We start from the raw sequence: 17,270 nt of genomic DNA, 5'->3' as shown, positions 1-17,270 counted from the left end.
CTGACTTCACCCTTTTTTTCTTCTAGCTGGACTTCCATTTTTAACCTCTGTGAAGGAAGCAGCTACTCCCTGACCACTCCCAGCATTTACCTGGGGAAGGAGTGAAGAAAGTGTAGTAAAGTTCATAGGCATGGTGGCCACCCCATAGAGCACACCAGCTGGGTGTGTGGGCTCTGAAGCCAGGCTGCCTTGGCTCAAATGCCAGCACCACCAACTCCAGGCTGTGTGGCTCTGAGCAAGTTGTTTAACCACTCCATGCCTTGTTTACCTTATCTGTGAAATAGACCCAGCCACCTCAGAGGGTTTATTGTTAGGATTAAACAAGTTAATAAAAGTAAAATGCTGAGTCAGAGCATGGAGCATAGCAAGCATCAACCAATTCTCTCCATTGATGTTATTTGAATTGGTGGAGAGGACTATGAGACATGGGAGCCACTATGCACATTCAGTGGGAGGGACTGTAAGCCCCAGGATTCTGTGCTTGCCACCAGTGGCTTTGTTTATTCATTTAACAAGTATTTATTGAGCATCTACTATGAGGAAACAAAACTCCACAAAATTATATTCATTGTAGTAGGACAAGAAGGACAATAAATTGAAAAATAATATAATTATTTTTAAAAACACTCAGGGGAAGGAGATAGAGAGTAATGTGGTTTGTGGTATATTTTAGCTTGGTGGGTCCTAGGATACCTCAGTGGTGAACTGAGCTCTGAGCAGAGACTTAAAGAAAGCTATGGAGGGAGCCACAGAACGTGAGGGGACCTGGCTTCTGACTTTGTCACGTCACTTGATTCCCCTGGGCCACGGTATCCAAAAGACAGTTGGACTGTGTGACTTTTAAGGTCTCTTCCTGGAGAAAATCTATTTAGTTTCCAAAAGCCTGCCTTTCCAGGACTCAGCAAGCAAATATTTTCTATTTCTCTTGGGTGAGCTGAAGATTTAGCAGATGTTTGTAAGGCGACCTGAGACCCCCAGGGCACAGTTTTATCATTAAAAATACAGCTGAAGCCAGACAAACCTGTAACAAAAGAGTGAAGTCCGCAGTAATAAAGCACAATTGCTCTATCCCCAGCCCCCACCCACCACCACCATTTTGGCAATAAAGTGCCTCTGGGATTATAGGACATGAATGTAAACATTCTGTGTAAATCAGATGTGGCTTGCTCTAAGAATAAACCATTTATATAACCCACTCAAGAAATTATGACATACACATGGAACAAAGTATCAAACAATATAGAAAGGCAAAAAGATAAAAAAGGAAGGCCTGTAGATGAAGCCAACTTAAATATTTCAAAGGAATCAGTGTTTATGGTTAAATTCCAAGGTTGTGTCAATAATACAGAGTGACTAAGAGAAAATATTCTAGTCTAGAATTCATGGTCAAAATTTGACATATTAAACATAAAATAGCCAAATATAATTATATGCAAATCAGATGAATGCTTCTATTAGTATCTGTTATAGCCAAGCAATAATAGACTTCAAAGGTTTAACAAAAATTAATAGATGGAAAATTGAAAATGGCAGTGTTCTATCTATTATCCTCAGTTTTTAAAAATCTCAGCCGTGCACAGTGTTTCATGCCTATAATCCCAGCAGTTTTAGGAGGCCAAGGCGGGTGGATCAACTGAGTTCGGGAGTTCAAGACCAGCCTGGCTAATATGGTGAAACCCCGTGTCTACTAAAAATACAAAAAAAAAAAAAATTAGCCGGGCATGTAGGTGGGTGCCTGTTATCCCAGCTACTCGTAAAGTTGAGGCAGGAGAATTGCTTGAACCTGAGAGGCGGAGGTTGCAGTGAGTCAAGATTGCACCGCTGCACTCCAGTCCTGGGCAACAGAACAAGACTGTTTCAAATAAGTAAATAAATAAATAAAAGAATCTCACCCAGGCACAGAGTACCATCAGTAGATTTTGGTCATGGACTATCTCAGCAATTTCACATAAATTTTGTGTTCTGGAGGGCCATGCATGGGGGGGCAGCTCCTCTAGAGTAGCTGGGTATCTCTGCCAAACTCTGTAGTAGTTTGTGATCCTTTCAATTGGCTGCTTCCCCATGTAGTGAATGAATTTTCTCTGTGGAGAATTAGCTCCCTGAAGGAAGGCTAACAGGAAGATTGGTCAATCAGTGGGACATGTGAGGAACAGGTGGAGCTGGTGAGAATATTTTTGATGAGTTATTTTTAAAACAAAAACTTTAAAGGCTTACAGAGTATCTTGTCTCATAGAAGGGCAACTCTGCTGATATTTCTAAGGAATTATCTTTCTTAAACTAAAACATGAATCTGTTTGGAAGATAAAAATCAGACAGAAAAAGAAAACCCTTGGGATTTGGAGTCAGACAGACCTGGGATTGAGGTTAGCCTCCATTATTTATCAGGTGTATGACCCCAAGCCTCAGTCTCCTGTTTTGGGATATGGGATAATAATAGCATCTTACCTCACTGAGTTAAATGAGATGATATGTGTGAGTGCTTGACATGATGCCCAGAACTTAGTGAAAGCGTGGGTAAAAGGTGGTTTTTGTCAGTAGGGGTGAAAGTAGTACTAGGAGACATGGTACTGTTGCTGTTGCTGCTGCTGCTGCTGGTGGTGGTTATGATGGTAATCATGGTGGTAGTGATTATATTAGTCTGCTAGGGCTGCATAACCCAGTACCATAGACTGGATGGCCTAAACAACAGAAATGTATTTACTCACAGTTCTGGAAAAGGGAAGTCTGATACCAAGATGTCTGCAGGGTTGGCTTCTTCTGAGGCTCCTCTCCTTGGCTTGTAGTGGCCATCTTCTCCCTGTGTCTCTACAGCATCTTCCTTCTGTTTGTTTATGTCTGCTCAAATTCCTTCTTTGTATAAGGACACCAGTTAAACTGGATTAGGGCCCACCCTAACTGCCTCATTTTAACTTAATCACTTTTTAAAGCCCCATTATTCTGTGGTACTGGGAGTTAGGGCTTCAACATATCAATTTGCAGGGGGTGACACAGTTCAACCCTAGATCATGGTGATGATGGTGGTGATGATGATGATGATGATGATGATGATGATATTACCTGAAGTCCAGAGCCATGGTCAGGGAATCGAAATTCACCTGAGTCACTCATGAGGTTTCGTCTTCACTCCTCTGTCTGTGACCTTCTAGTTACGTATTCAGGTTTGTAGAAGGGTTCAGGGTCAGCAGAATTTTCTTTCCTCTTTGTGGACTGCGTTTTTCTTGTCCACCAGACTGAAGGATCTGGGATGGGCTGAAGAGGACAGCATTGGGTTTCACAGTTCATGGCCATGACAAACATGGAATCTCAGTGTCTCCTTTGAAAATGTTTCCTATCAATGCCTATAATGAGTTTGCACCTATACATGTTAACATTTGAACTACTAAATGAAGAGAACTGATATTTTTAAGCGTGTTGCTTCTTTTTAAAAAGTTAGCTCTTACAAACTGTCTGATAATTTATTTCCTGATCAATATTCAGAAAGCACCTGAAACAGCGCCAGGGTCACAGAAGGTCCTCAGTGGAAGTTAACTCGTAATAAAATTCCCCAGGTCAAAATATGGGATAGCTCTTTACATTCCTGCCTAACGTGTAATAGCTAATCCTCCATATTTCTCATAATCAGATTAAGAAATAGTCTGGTTGATGCCAGACTTAGAAGTGAAGCATGGAAAAGAAAATGCACACCAGGGTACATGTTCCTTTCAGCTACTCATGAAGTTCTTTCTACCATGGGCTGCTGAAGTTGGTTTTGTCACAAAGCCATCAGCCCATCTGTTCCGTATAAAGTGTCCTCTTCTCACGAAGAGAAGAGCGGCATTCATTTGAATGATTTCAAAAGGAAATAACTTTAACTTTAGAACTGGGTTACGTTTTATTTATGTCTGATTTGCAAGGCTGACAGCCAGTTGAAATTATATTTGATTGTAAATAAGTGATCATGGTTTTGAAGCCAAGTATACCCACATGCACACTTGCATTCACATTTACACACATTTCTCATTAAGATGTCAGTTGGATACAGCTGTAATTAAAATTGCAAAGAAAGGTTTGTCAGAAAGCAGTACTACTATATGAAAGCTATCTTGTTTTCTCTTTTTTTGCCATCAAGTAATATTCCTGACATAGAACTTTATCCTGTTTAAGTAATTTCAACATTCTCAAGATGCTTCCTTACACTAGTGGGTGTCAAATCTCTGTCAGGATTAATGGTGAAGTTTGAACAAGTTTATCCTCTAATAATACTCTACAGTTGAGTTACCCTTAATAGCTTGTGGAATGTACTCACATGCATTCTTTGATTTGATTTTCACATCAATTCTGTGAGGAAGGTAGGAAAGGGGTGGGTGTGTGTGTGCATGTGTGTGTGTTTTGATCCCCGTGTTAAGTGGCTCACTTGCCTAAGTTCCTACTAAGTGGCAGTGCCAATGACTCACACCTGGTTTATTTATTCAGCAGTCCTTTAGGGAACACTTACCATGTATCAAAAGTAGGAGGATAGAAAGAACAGGCTGTTTCTGCCCTCAAGGTTGCCCTAGCCTAGCAGGAAGGACAAATAAGTATGCAGTTGTGATGCCATGTGATAAGTCCAATGATAGAAATTTGCACAGAGTTTTAGGGAGCATTAAGGAGTGCGCCTACACTGGCCTAGGGAAGGAAGAATATAGAGAAGGCTCTTTAGAGTAGGTTCCCATCAGTCTCAAAGTAGGAAGTATCCTGGTATCCAGGGGCTTAGAGAAGGGAGCAGGCGAACATTCTAAGCAGAGGAGATTATGAGTTCAAAAACCTAAGGATGGTCAAGCATGGATCCTTCAGGAAACTGTAAGTGATTTGGAATGCTGTAGTACAGAGGGAGGAGGGAGGAGTGAGGAGTGGTGGAGGATGGGGTTGGATGGAGTAGTGGGATTGGACCTTGTGAGCCATCTTAAGGAGGCTGGCCTTTGTTCTGGAGGCAGTGGGGGACCATCGCAAGGCTTTGAGGAGGATAGTGAATCAGATTCCGTTTTGAAAGGCCACTCCAGCCACAAGCCAACCTTCTACTGGAGGGAGCAAGGCAAGAGGCAGGAGAACCAAGATGGGGCTGTTACAGTATTTCAGCAGTTAAATGACAAAGGTTGTCTTAAGTCACTGGGGCTAGAAAAAAATGAAACAAAAATTTTAAGTAATCAAAATTACCAATGATGCATTTATATGTGCTCTGTTTATCTGCCCTGTTTTCTCCTCCTCCTGTATGGGGTACCACCTTCCCCCATCCTCCAAATGAACCACATTAATTTTCTTACCCTGACATGAACCAAATGCAAATATTTCTAAACTGAAACAGGTGGACTAGAACAAAAACCATATCTTGAAAACAGCCTCCAAAATAAACCTGAGCTAAATCAATATTCTACATTGTGTATGTTCTTAGCAGGCTATTGGGTGTAATCCAAAACAAGCTTTATGGTCAGAAACTATTTGAAAGAACAACAGAGGGAGAGGTTGCTTGTGCTGATGTCACAAGGAGAGAAAATACCAGGCAGGTGGGAAGAAGGCCGATCCTAAGGACAGTCTACACAAATAATTGTATTGCGCCTTTCAACTCTATAAATTGGATTTCCTTAGATTTAAGGAGTAAGACATTAGCCCTTGGGCATCTGTAGCCCCAAGAATTTTAACATTTTTCATGCTTTTCTCCCAGTCGAGGTCCTCATGGGCGGAGTAATGGAGCTTCGTCACACAAGCCTGGCAGCAGCCCATCATCCCCGCGGGAAAAGGACCTTCTGTCCATGCTGTGCAGGAATCAGCTGAGCCCTGTCAATATCCATCCCAGTTATGCACCTTCTTCCCCAAGCAGTAGCAACTCAGGCTCCTACAAAGGAAGCGACTGTAGCCCCATCATGAGGTGAGTCCTGCTCACCTAATTCATGCATCTTAGTTTGTCCTACTTGGTAAGCTTTTCTTTAAAAAAGAAAAAAAAAAAAGTTATACAACTCTTGATCCCTTGCCTGATTCTACAAGACACTGCATTTTTCTTTCCCACATTCGGCTCATTCCTCAAGGGCTGCTGCAGAAAGAGCGCAAGCCACAATTTCTAACAAGGCACAGCAATCAAAGCAGTTCCTGAATAGGGAGAGAAAATGCCACAGAGGCAGCAGGAGGCTGAGGCAGGAGAATTGCTTGAACCTGGGAGGCAGAGGTTCCAGTGAACCGAGATCACGCCACTGAACTCCAGCCTGGGCAACAGAGCAAGACTCCATCTCAAACAAACAAACAAACAAAAACAACTTAAGATGATTCTGTAGGCACCTGTTGCTACAGGGGTGTGTGAAAGGTGGGGAGGGTGTCCAACTCAGTCTGGAGTGATCAGGGGAGGCCTCCCTGAGAAAGTGAAATGGAACTGAGGTCTGAAGAGCAAGCAACAAGTTAATTCATATGAGATTGTAGGGAGTGTGGAGCAGAAAGAAGGAACTGCATTTCCAAAGAAGCCACGACAGGAGGACTGGATGGTGGGCATGGACACAGGTCATCTTGGAGGCAGGCAGGTGCTCAGGGAGCTGGCAGCACAATGGCTGGGACTGGGTCCAGAGTCAGGGAAGGAGCTGGCCGCCCTCCTCCTTCAGCCTTCTTCCTGCTGGGCATCCCTATTCTCGTCAGTCAGCTCTCTTACAGCAGGGATTCCCAGCTCCCAGCCAGGCCTGAGAGGGGCCAAGATTCCAGCAAGGGCTGTTTTGTAAAACATTGAGCCTGTCTTACAAAACACACTGGGCAGAGTTAAGTAGAGGAAGAAACTTCTTCCCTTCAGAAGAAGGATCTTTCCATTTCCTCCAAACTGGCATACTCACAGCAGGGACTGATTTTAGAACAACTTGCATTCAGCAAATAGCCATCAGGATCTTTAGGCAGTGGCACACTGTGCAGAAAGTTAGGTCCTCTGGCTGGCTTCCTTCTCTTCTGCCCAGGCCCATCCCCTGACCCTCACCCATTGTGCTGCATGTTACTCTGAACTGACAGCTCAGGCACCTGGACAATGGTGCATTATTTTGTATGAGAACATTCCTAAGCCATAGAAAATTCTCCTCCTCCACGGTCCCTATTCTCTCCATAAATACACCAATACCCCCTTCAATCTTCAAAGTAATTAACAGTCCTAAGATCGGCAATTCTATTACAGCTCACCTTCTGAAGTGAGGTCACCCATTATTGAGGTTTAAGACCCCAGCACACAGCTACCATTCCTTCTCAAGCTGTTAGCTGTGTCTGGGTCAATGTGGGTGGCTATAACAAAGTACTCTAGATGTTGGTCCAAATCTTTCGAGAACCGTGGGCTATATACTGTAGGTTTAGGTCTGAGATCAGGGTGCCAGCAAGGTCTGGTTCTGGGAAGGGCTGTCTTCTGGGCTGCAGACTGCTGACCTCTTAATGTATCCTCACAGGGTGGAAAAAGAAAGCTAGAAAGCTCTCTGGGGTTCCTTTTATAAGAGCATTAATCCCATTTATGAAGGCTTCACCCTTATGGGCTAATTCCCAAAGTCGTCACCACCTAATACCGTCATATTGGGGTAAGAAGTTCAACATATGAATTCTGGAGGGACACAAACATTCAGTTGATAACACTCTGTGTTACTCTTCTTTTTATAGAAAAGGAAACGGCAAAAAGTAACATTTCATTACTTGGATTGTTTCAGGCGTTCTGGAAGGTACATGTCTTGCGGTGAAAATCATGGTGTCAGACCCCCAAACCCAGAGCAGTATTTGACTCCACTGCAGCAGAAAGAGGTGACAGTGAGACACCTCAAAACCAAGCTGAAGGAATCTGAGCGCCGACTCCATGAAAGGTGAATCTGCCTTCCTTGAACGGTGGGGTGTAGGACAACTTCTTTCTCCATAAAATGAAATATGAACCCAAACTATAGAAAGATAGAAAAGAAAAAATGATTGTATTCAATTTTGGTCAAATTTTTAAAGTCAGCCTCTGAGAAGAGTCATTTCATAACTCTGTGTGATATGGCTGTTTCAGGAGTTCAGGGAGGCCCGTAGGTTAGAGGGGATCCTTTGTTTTTCATTTTCGTTGTCGTTTTTTGTTTTGTTGTTGTTGTTTTGCAGTGTATACAGCTTTGATGTGAAATAATCGGGTGTGTGCATGACTATTTTTAAATGGCAAAAAACACGTGCAGGAACAATCCCATACTTCCAGCAGAATGGGTCACAACCGTGGACCAATTAAGCCCTGTTTATATCCGTGCATGAATGGATATCTGTGTGCATTGTGATTCCTGCATGCTATTTCTGTGCCGAAGGAAGTGGCTCATTGTTCTTGGCCAAGTGTTAAGGCTGAAAAAAAAAAAGCCCATGCTTAAGAGATCTTATCTGAGGGAGAAGACTTTTGACATCTGGGCAGCAGGCCAGTTTTTCTGCTTGATCATTTTCCCCTGGAACATTTTGGAACAGACCAGGAAAGCTCTAACCAAGGTAGCTGTGAGCTCAGGGTGAGGGTGGCATGTGCATTCTCTAAGAGTCTGGGCTACCTGATCAGCCCAAACCTCCTCTTCTGCTGCCACAAAGATATAGAGAAAACTCAATACCTTGGTTGCTAAAACTGTGGGCAGGAAAGGGTGCATGCAGACTGTGAGGAAGGGAAAATTTTCATCTTCCGAATTAATCTGGCTCATCATCTGTCTGAAATAGACTTGAGACCCAAACTCTCCTCTGGGGTGAGTCAGACCTTATGTCTGGAAGTGTTTGGTCTGTGATTTGCAGAGTCCATGGGAGGATTGGAGCACTCAAGGGAAGAAGGAATGGGAATGCAGCAAAACTTGGCAAAATATTCTAGCCTAAACTTAAATGAGCAATATTGATGTCTCTTCATATATATGAGGATCCTGACTACCCTATCTTCATATCCACTGAGAATGTAAGGACTGAATATGAAAAAATTATATATAAGAAAGAATTTATATACAAAGATCTTGAAATAGGGTTGTCCTGTGAAGGATCTGAAAAATAGGATAGCTTCTCCTTAGTGTAGGATGAATTCAATATTATCCTACCTGAGAGGAGACAGAATAAGCAGCTTGTCATCATGTAAAGTCCCTGCCATGTGTAGCATTTTATTATTTCAAAAATGTTTATCATTGGAATACCATATGAACAATTTAACAAGGCTAAAACTTATCAGTCTACCTTCTGTCTTAGATAGGTAATTAAAAGTGAACTGGCCTTCCACAAACTATAGACATTTGGAAAGGGTAGGATATGGAGATAAAACAGGCTAACAGATGCTAAGATGTTCTAATAATAAAGTTTCAAATATTAAGGATTGAGTAGAAGATAAGACTTGTAACACAGTGCAATATCCAACCCATAATGAGTACTCAAAAAAAATTGTGGTAGCTATTTTGATTCTGATTCTGATTACTATTATTACTTTAGCCACTTTACAAGTAAAGAGAAAGTTCACAGCTAATCTCCGCCAAAGAGAAAATGTACTGCTTCTTTCAGTTTAGGCTGGAGTGTTTTCTCAAGTTTTTCTGTGTTCTCTTGAGTTCCCCGCATTGAAAACTGATTTCACATCTGTATTTCAAGTGGAAGAGTATGAGCTCTTGGCTCTGTGCCAGAACTGTCTGTTGCCCAGTTCAAAGTTTTTTTTTTTTTTTTTTAAATTAACCATGCTTGTCTTGATACTCTAGGGAAAGTGAAATCGTGGAGCTTAAGTCCCAGCTGGCCCGCATGCGAGAGGACTGGATTGAGGAGGAGTGTCACCGGGTAGAGGCCCAGTTGGCACTCAAAGAAGCCAGGAAAGAGATTAAACAGCTCAAACAGGTCATCGAAACCATGCGGAACAGCTTGGCTGATAAAGATAAAGGCATTCAGAAATATTTTGTGGACATAAACATCCAAAACAAGAAGCTGGAGTCTCTCCTTCAGAGCATGGAGATGGCACACAGTGGCTCTCTGAGGGACGAACTGTGCCTAGACTTTCCATGTGATTCCCCAGAGAAGAGCTTAACCCTCAACCCCCCTCTTGACACAATGGCAGATGGGTTATCTCTGGAAGAGCAGGTCACGGGGGAAGGGGCTGACAGGGAGCTACTGGTAGGAGATAGCATAGCCGACGGCACAGATTTGTTCGATGAGATAGTGACAGCCACCACCACAGAATCTGGTGACCTGGAGCTTGTGCATTCCACCCCTGGGGCTAACGTCCTGGAGCTGCTGCCCATAGTCATGGGTCAGGAGGAGGGCAGTGTGGTGGTGGAGCGAGCCGTTCAGACCGACGTGGTGCCCTACAGCCCAGCCATCTCAGAGCTCATTCAGAGTGTGCTGCAGAAGCTCCAGGACCCCTGTCCCTCGAGCTTGGCGTCCCCTGATGAGTCTGAACCAGACTCGATGGAGAGCTTCCCAGAGTCCCTCTCTGCCTTAGTGGTTGATTTAACTCCAAGAAATCCAAACTCAGCCATCCTTTTGTCTCCCGTGGAGACCCCGTACGCCAATGTGGATGCAGAAGTTCATGCAAACCGCCTCATGAGAGAGTTGGATTTTGCAGCCTGCGTGGAAGAGAGGTTGGATGGTGTCATCCCACTGGCTCGCGGGGGCGTCGTGAGGCAGTACTGGAGCAGCAGCTTCCTGGTGGATCTCCTGGCTGTGGCTGCCCCCGTGGTCCCCACGGTTCTGTGGGCATTCAGTACTCAGAGAGGGGGAACGGATCCTGTGTATAACATCGGGGCCTTGCTCAGGGGCTGCTGCGTGGTTGCCCTGCATTCGCTCCGCCGCACCGCCTTCCATATCAAAACCTAAATAGAAGTTGTTGTTACCGTGTGCCAATGTGTCCCATGTGGGTTGTGCCAGGTAGAGAAACAGGAAGTCAATCTGTGACGGTCTCTATTCTGTCGTTTTGCTCCTTGGTATTTGATTTGCACTATATTTAGTTGAAGCCTGTTCACTGTTTAAAACCGGAGGTATCTTCAAAGGCATGGAGACCTGGTTCCAGTAAATGTCCCACCAGTGGGGTATAGAAAGCATGCTCATGACCCTGCCGTGTCGTCTGAGGTACCCGTTCTTATCCTAGTGGTTCAGGAAGAGAAAACGCAGTTTGCACTTTCAAGACAGCTTCTCTAAGGCTGGCATGTTATCTCCTTGCTTTGCTTTGTGCCGTTTTAAAATGTGTAATTGTTCCAGCATTCCAATGGTCTTGTGCATAGCAGGGGACTGTAACCAAAAATAAACATGTATTTGTGTAATTGGTTTGAAGAAGTCTTGAATAGCTCTTTACTGTCTTACTTGGGGTTGATAAGATTTGAGTGTTTGCAATTTTTTACTAAATGTAGCTCCAAAGTCTTAAATGGCTTGTTTGTTCTTAAACTGTTAATTGATGAAACTGTGCATAAGTTTACAATGTACTAACTTATTTTGCTTATTATATATAGTGTTTTATTGGAAATTGTAACCACACACTTCAGCATGATGAAAATAAAGATTAGTGTTTCCATTTAAATAAATGTTTTATCCTCCTATAAAATTATAATTATTTCTGTGATTTTTACTTCTATGTATAAGAAAGACAATGAATAGCAGATCTTACATCTTTATCAATAGAGGGTCTGTAAAAATTGAATTAAATTAGGAAGAGGGAAAAAGAGTTAGTTATTAAAGAAAATGAAGATTTCCTACCCTTACTTAAAAAGCATCATTTCTGAATAAAAGTAGCTTTATTTGTTTACTTTTAAATTGCCCATACACTATTTTGTCCATATGTTTATGCAGTAAGTACATCTTGAGTGTTTTCAGGAACATTGGGTTGATCTAAGCATGCTAGGTGTTCAGGAGAGGGAGAATATGGTAGTGCCATATAGCTTCCTTCCCCAGAATGATAGGATGAGGGTGGGTGGCTGGGAAGGGATGAGAAGGTATTTGATCTATGTTCATCTAGTGCTTACACCAAAATTTTGAGATTAGTATTTTACACATATAAGGGAACTAAGCTTCAAAGAGGAAAAATGTTCAGGATCTCAGAGCTCATCTCTAGAAGCCACGATTTCAAGTGTTTGCAAAAGCAAATGCCTTTTCTCCACAAAGGGAGGATAAAGAGGCTGGATAATACCCTAAGTTCTCATCCAGAAACTCTTCTTCCATAGCACGTAACACCTTTAAAAATACCACCCTTTTACTTACAATGCCTTGGTTATTACCCATCTTTCCCACTGAGATATTAGCTCCATGAGGGCAGGGATCTGTGTGTTCTGTTTTGTTCACAGCTGTATGTCAAGAACCTAGAACAAATGAAAGAATAAAACTTAGAATTTGATAGCACAACAGGGAACCTATAATCAATAATAATTTAATTGCATATATTAAAATAATTAAAATAATTGGATCGTTTCAACACAAAGGATGCTTGAGGGGATGGATACCCCATCTTCCATGATGTGACTATTGCACACACATTGCATGCCTGTACCAAAATAGCTCACGAGCCCTTTATAGACACCTACTGGGTACCCACAAAATATTTTTAAAATATTTTAATTTTCTACAAATAAAATTTAACAATAACTTAGTACAGCACCTGGCACATAGTGGGAAGTCTAAAAATTGCTGTTGAATGAATTAATTAATCCAGCAAATACTTACCAGGTACTCCAATGCTAACTGGGCACTTTCCAGGATGGGTCTTAAAAAGTGAAGGAGACAGAAAAGGTTTCTGTCCTCAGGAAGCTTATGTTCTGTGTCTGTGAGGGACACAACATGCCATCAAATAAACAAAAGATGGTTTCAGATAGTGGTAAATGCCTCAAAGGAAATAAGGTATTTTGACCAAGTGTGGCAGAGGTGAAAGTAAGGAACACATCTCTGAAGAAATAAAATAAAAAAATAAAATAAAATTGGTGGGAATGGATGAAAAAGAGTCAATCATGCAAAAATATGGGACAAAATCTTGTTGCAAGAGGAACAAATGCAAAGGCCGTCAGACAGAAAGGGCTCAGAGTGTGACAGGAGCATCCTGGAGGTCAGTGTGGCTGGAGCAGAGTGAGAAGGAAGGAGAAAGTTGGAGTAGACAAGAAGCTGCTTCATATGGGGCCACATAAACCATGGTAGAGGTTTCAGTTTATTCAAGGACACCATTTAGGGGTCTATTGTAATGTCCAGATGAGAGATGATGCCAATTTGGAGGTGGAAGTAGATACAGAGATTAAGTTGAAAAATTACAGATACAGCTTGAAGATAGAACTAATGTGATTTGCTGATGGATTAAATGTGGAGTAAGGAAAAGAAAAAAAGTAAGGGTGACTCAGGTTTTTGGCTTGAGCAATTTGGATCAATGGCGGCCGTATTTGCTCAGAATGGGAAGAGTTCAAGAGAAACAAGTTTGGGAAAAATAAAACTGAGATGTCTATTAAAACATCTATGTGAAGATATCAAGAGTAACTGCATATATAAATGTGAAAATCAAGGGAGCTGTCAGGACTAGAGTTATAACATTGAACCTTTCTGGCATTTGTGTGGTAATTAAAACCATGGGAACAAGTGAGGTCATCCAGGAAGAGTGTAGAGAAGGAAAAAAGGTCAAAAATGGATTTCTGAGGTACTTCTATATTTAGATACAGGTGGAGGATGAAGAACCAACAAAACAGCCAGAGAAATGACAGCCCAAAATGTAGGAGCAAAACTAGGTGATTAGTAGTATAAAAACCAAGAGAAGAGAGTAATTCAAGAAGAATGGAGCGGTCAATTGTGTTGAAGTCCCACCAGGGGATTAATATGAGAATAGTTACATATTCACCAGCTTTGACAGCAAGGTCTTAATGACTGTGTGAACATCATTCCTTGGAGAAATGGGGATGGAAGGCCAATTGGAGCAGGTTGAAGAGTGAATGGAAGCAAGAAAGTGAAATATGTGCTGCTGAATTTTTTTGTTTTATTAAGTTTTACAATTAAGGAGAATAGGAAATTGAGTGGTAGTTAAAAGGAGATATAAGGTCAAAGGTTAATTTTTCAATATTGAGAAGAGACAGAACATGTTTGTATGCTTTTGTTATTAGGCCAATGAAGAAAAACAAATTAATGACTTAGCAGGGAAAAAATAAGAAAAAATTATAAATTAATTGAAGAAGGAGAGCCTTTGAAAAGAAGGGATAGGATCCAGGGCATGGGAATGTGTGTGTGAGGAGAGATGGTTTGTCTCTGATAGGACATTCCTATTGGAATACACACGTGTCTCAAGCACACACATTTGTATTTACATGTCTTGCAGCTCTAGTCAGCAGTAGAAGGATTTGTTTGAAATGGAAGGGAAACTATTTCTGGAGGTGAATAATCGGAAGTGTCCTGAAATAATGAGCCATGCTGACTCAGGTCCCTTCCTGTAGTCCAGCCCAGATCAATACTTAGATACTGGTATCTTCCTTAAAGTCCCTCCTTGTGCTTATTTTAAGTCATTGCTAAAAGCATTTTTACTTTAAAAAGATTATAAGCCTGTTTTGAGTATCTGCTTGTTTCCATAGAAACAAATATAACCACACAAACTCAGCATTGTTCTCCATCAATCCAAGTTGGAGGGAAAGGATAGGCTCTGGTTAGAAAGAATTCTCCACAAACCACAAATATTTATTAATTGTCAGATTGGATGTCTGATCACCAATAGCAAATAGTTTTATTGTCTTAATGTCCTATATCCTCCTTTACATAAACCAAAAGATTCAAACAACCCATTGGAGACACTGGACACCCCCTCACCCTCCCTCTCCTGCTTCTTTAGGGTTTCAGCTGTATAGTCTGTGGAAAATTACTGCTTTTATTCAGAACAGTCTCTCACAAATGAGTCCCTTGGAGTAAATAAAAGATGGAACATGTTTGCCTTTTGGAAGCCCAAGGCATTGGCTGGTTTTGTGGACAGGATGATCTGATCCCATAGAAAGAAGTGCCTCGAAGTTGCTTTCAGTAATTTGAGTGCCTATGATGTACAAACAGGCAGGAAAATGGAAAGAAACGAGAACAATTCCACTCTACTGAACAAATTGCTGTCCCATCAAAGCAAATGTTAAACATTTCCTACAGTTATGTGTGCAAACATTCCAATTTATAAGAAAAGATTTTTCCCAAAGGGATATGTTGACCTTTCCAAGTTGAGCTGTTCAGAAAAGAGGGGAAAAAAATGCCATGCACTCAGATGCCAAGCGTTTCTGACATTTGTGGCAGAAGAAAAAGGAAGATTGTGATTTGCATTAATCTTTTGCCCTGCCTAAGTAGTGGTTGGGTCTGATATGTTTTCCTCTTGAGGGTTTTTCATTTTAAAAGATTTGGGGTAGTTTCCCATTTCCATTTTGGGTCAGTGAGCACTTGAAAAAATATTATTTCCTTCCAATCTTGCCGGCAAAATGTGCACAATGAGGCAGTAGCCTAGGAAATTAATAGTTTATAACAAATCTTGAAAGAATGTCAACAAACCCTCAATTGTCCTGAACAAAAACAATTAGAAAGTCCAAATAGAATAAAACAGGCTTATATCAGGTAATTATTTTAAACCCACTGGATGCACTGCTGTGACCACTGATTTTCCCACAATCATAATGATTGTTACAACTAATGGTTACAATAATAACTTCAAAGCATTTTAAAATTTGGAAAAGGTTTAAATTCTACTTAGAAGACTTTTTGTTAGAAGGTTGAAATATTTTTAGTAAGCATTCAAGTTTGTTAAAAGATGTACAACTTTAATAAGTATTTTAGACATTTAAACACTCCAATATATAAAACACATACAAATGAATGCACAGGCTGGAAGCCCTGCCATTGGCCTCCCACTGGCCCCCTGCGGGGGTCCTGGTATTACTTCTGAGAAGAGCTTGCATGTCATTTCCCTATATACCAGGTTCTTTGAAAACTTCCAGTTCATGTAAGATCTCATGTATGAAAACTGTTACTTGAAATACTGCTCTGGTTAATGCTGAAGATATGTTTCTCTGTTGCCCTAAATAAGGAATGCTTAACAAAATTGTTTTCTAAACCTTTGTTACAAAATTTTGTCTGCCAGTGCTTTGTTGGTCTAACTATGAAGAGGACTCATTCTCTCTCCCTCAGATTATAGAAGCCATGTAAGTATCTGGGACTATCATGATACATATAAGATGACAATGTATTATAAAATCAAGTCTGACTCCCCTTGTGAATATTAAAGGTAGGTATCATGGCTTCTCTAATTTGATGGTGCAGTTAAGACCCTCTCTCCCCTTCCTCGCAATTAAAGTAGCTCACAATGTTTGAAATGGTTTGCCAGCCTCACTTTCTACAGTAAACAATAGGTGCTGGCATTTAAAACTGACCTTTAATTCTTCTGAACCAGCACATTATTTCTAGCTTGTTGGTTGTATACAGAAAATGAAAAACAAAAGCTGACAATAATTTTTACATCTCCCACTGGAAGCTGTACATGGACAAGTTTTAAAAATGATCGCCCATGCACTGTCTCACTCCATAAGAGCTCCTTCTAATCAAGACAGATTAGGTAATTACAAGGTTCAGATGCACTGCAGAGCCTCACAAAGCAAAAAAAAAAAGCACTTGTATTTTCACATTTTAAACTTAAATGTGACAAGTTAAATATATCTATATTCTTATGCACATCTTCACTTAGCACTGCAATAAAATGCTGAGTTAATTTCAGAGGCCACTATATCTGACGATGGTGTTTTCTCCATAAAATAGGTAAGCACTGCATTTATTCAGGAATAGTCAACAGGTTTGGAAATGGCATTGCTGTATAAGAATTCAAATTAAGGTTTGAATATTTTAACAAATAAAACTAATTATGGGCAGTAGTTAATATGTTATAAAGAGCCAAAATTGCTCCAAGAATAAGTCAACATACTGATCAGAGTATGTCCTTTGAATTTTCTATACAAGGAGATGTTTTCTTCTGTGCCATTCATTCTCTCAACTAAATCCTAGACACTCGCTAATAACTGACAAGGTCAGGGACAGTTTGTAGCAGGAAGGACTCTAGGTACGATACTGTCATGTTTGCTTACATGCCTAAAGATTTCCTTTGAGCAAGGGGTTTAAGGAGTAGAAAACCATCGTTGGTTATTCCAAATCTGAACTTCATAGGATCAAACAAGATGAGTATGTTAGCTCTGTCTGGCTCAAACCATCCTTTAGTAAACTTACCATTCTCAACAAAATTCAGGCTTTTTGGAACACTGACTATGGTTAGGTTTACGCCATGGTGGTAGCTTGTAGAGTGGTGTTGGAAGCTCGATCCAGATGCTGGTTTCTGTAGGTACCTTCTGCCCAATCAC

General features: G+C 41.1%; 1 protein-coding gene across 11 annotated transcripts in view; it reads left to right on the top strand.

Annotated features, from left to right (window-relative positions):
- The window catches only part of SYBU (syntabulin), a 117,523-nt gene extending 105,820 nt beyond the window's left edge, over positions 1–11,703 (top strand). For all 11 annotated transcript variants that reach the window (XM_528216.8, XM_009455808.5, XM_009455812.5 and 8 more), the window contains 3 exons: positions 5,678–5,881; positions 7,665–7,814; positions 9,666–11,703. In XM_528216.8, coding sequence (XP_528216.3) covers positions 5,678–5,881; positions 7,665–7,814; positions 9,666–10,773 — 1,462 coding nt within the window. In that variant the 3' untranslated portion in view covers positions 10,774–11,703. The remainder of the gene's footprint in view (positions 1–5,677; positions 5,882–7,664; positions 7,815–9,665) is intronic.
- The last annotated feature ends 5,567 nt before the right edge of the window (positions 11,704–17,270 follow it).

The sequence above is a fragment of the Pan troglodytes genome, chromosome 7 (assembly GCF_028858775.2).
Source record: "Pan troglodytes isolate AG18354 chromosome 7, NHGRI_mPanTro3-v2.0_pri, whole genome shotgun sequence".
Lineage (NCBI taxonomy): Eukaryota > Metazoa > Chordata > Mammalia > Primates > Hominidae > Pan > Pan troglodytes.
This window is presented reverse-complemented; position numbering and strand designations above follow the sequence as displayed.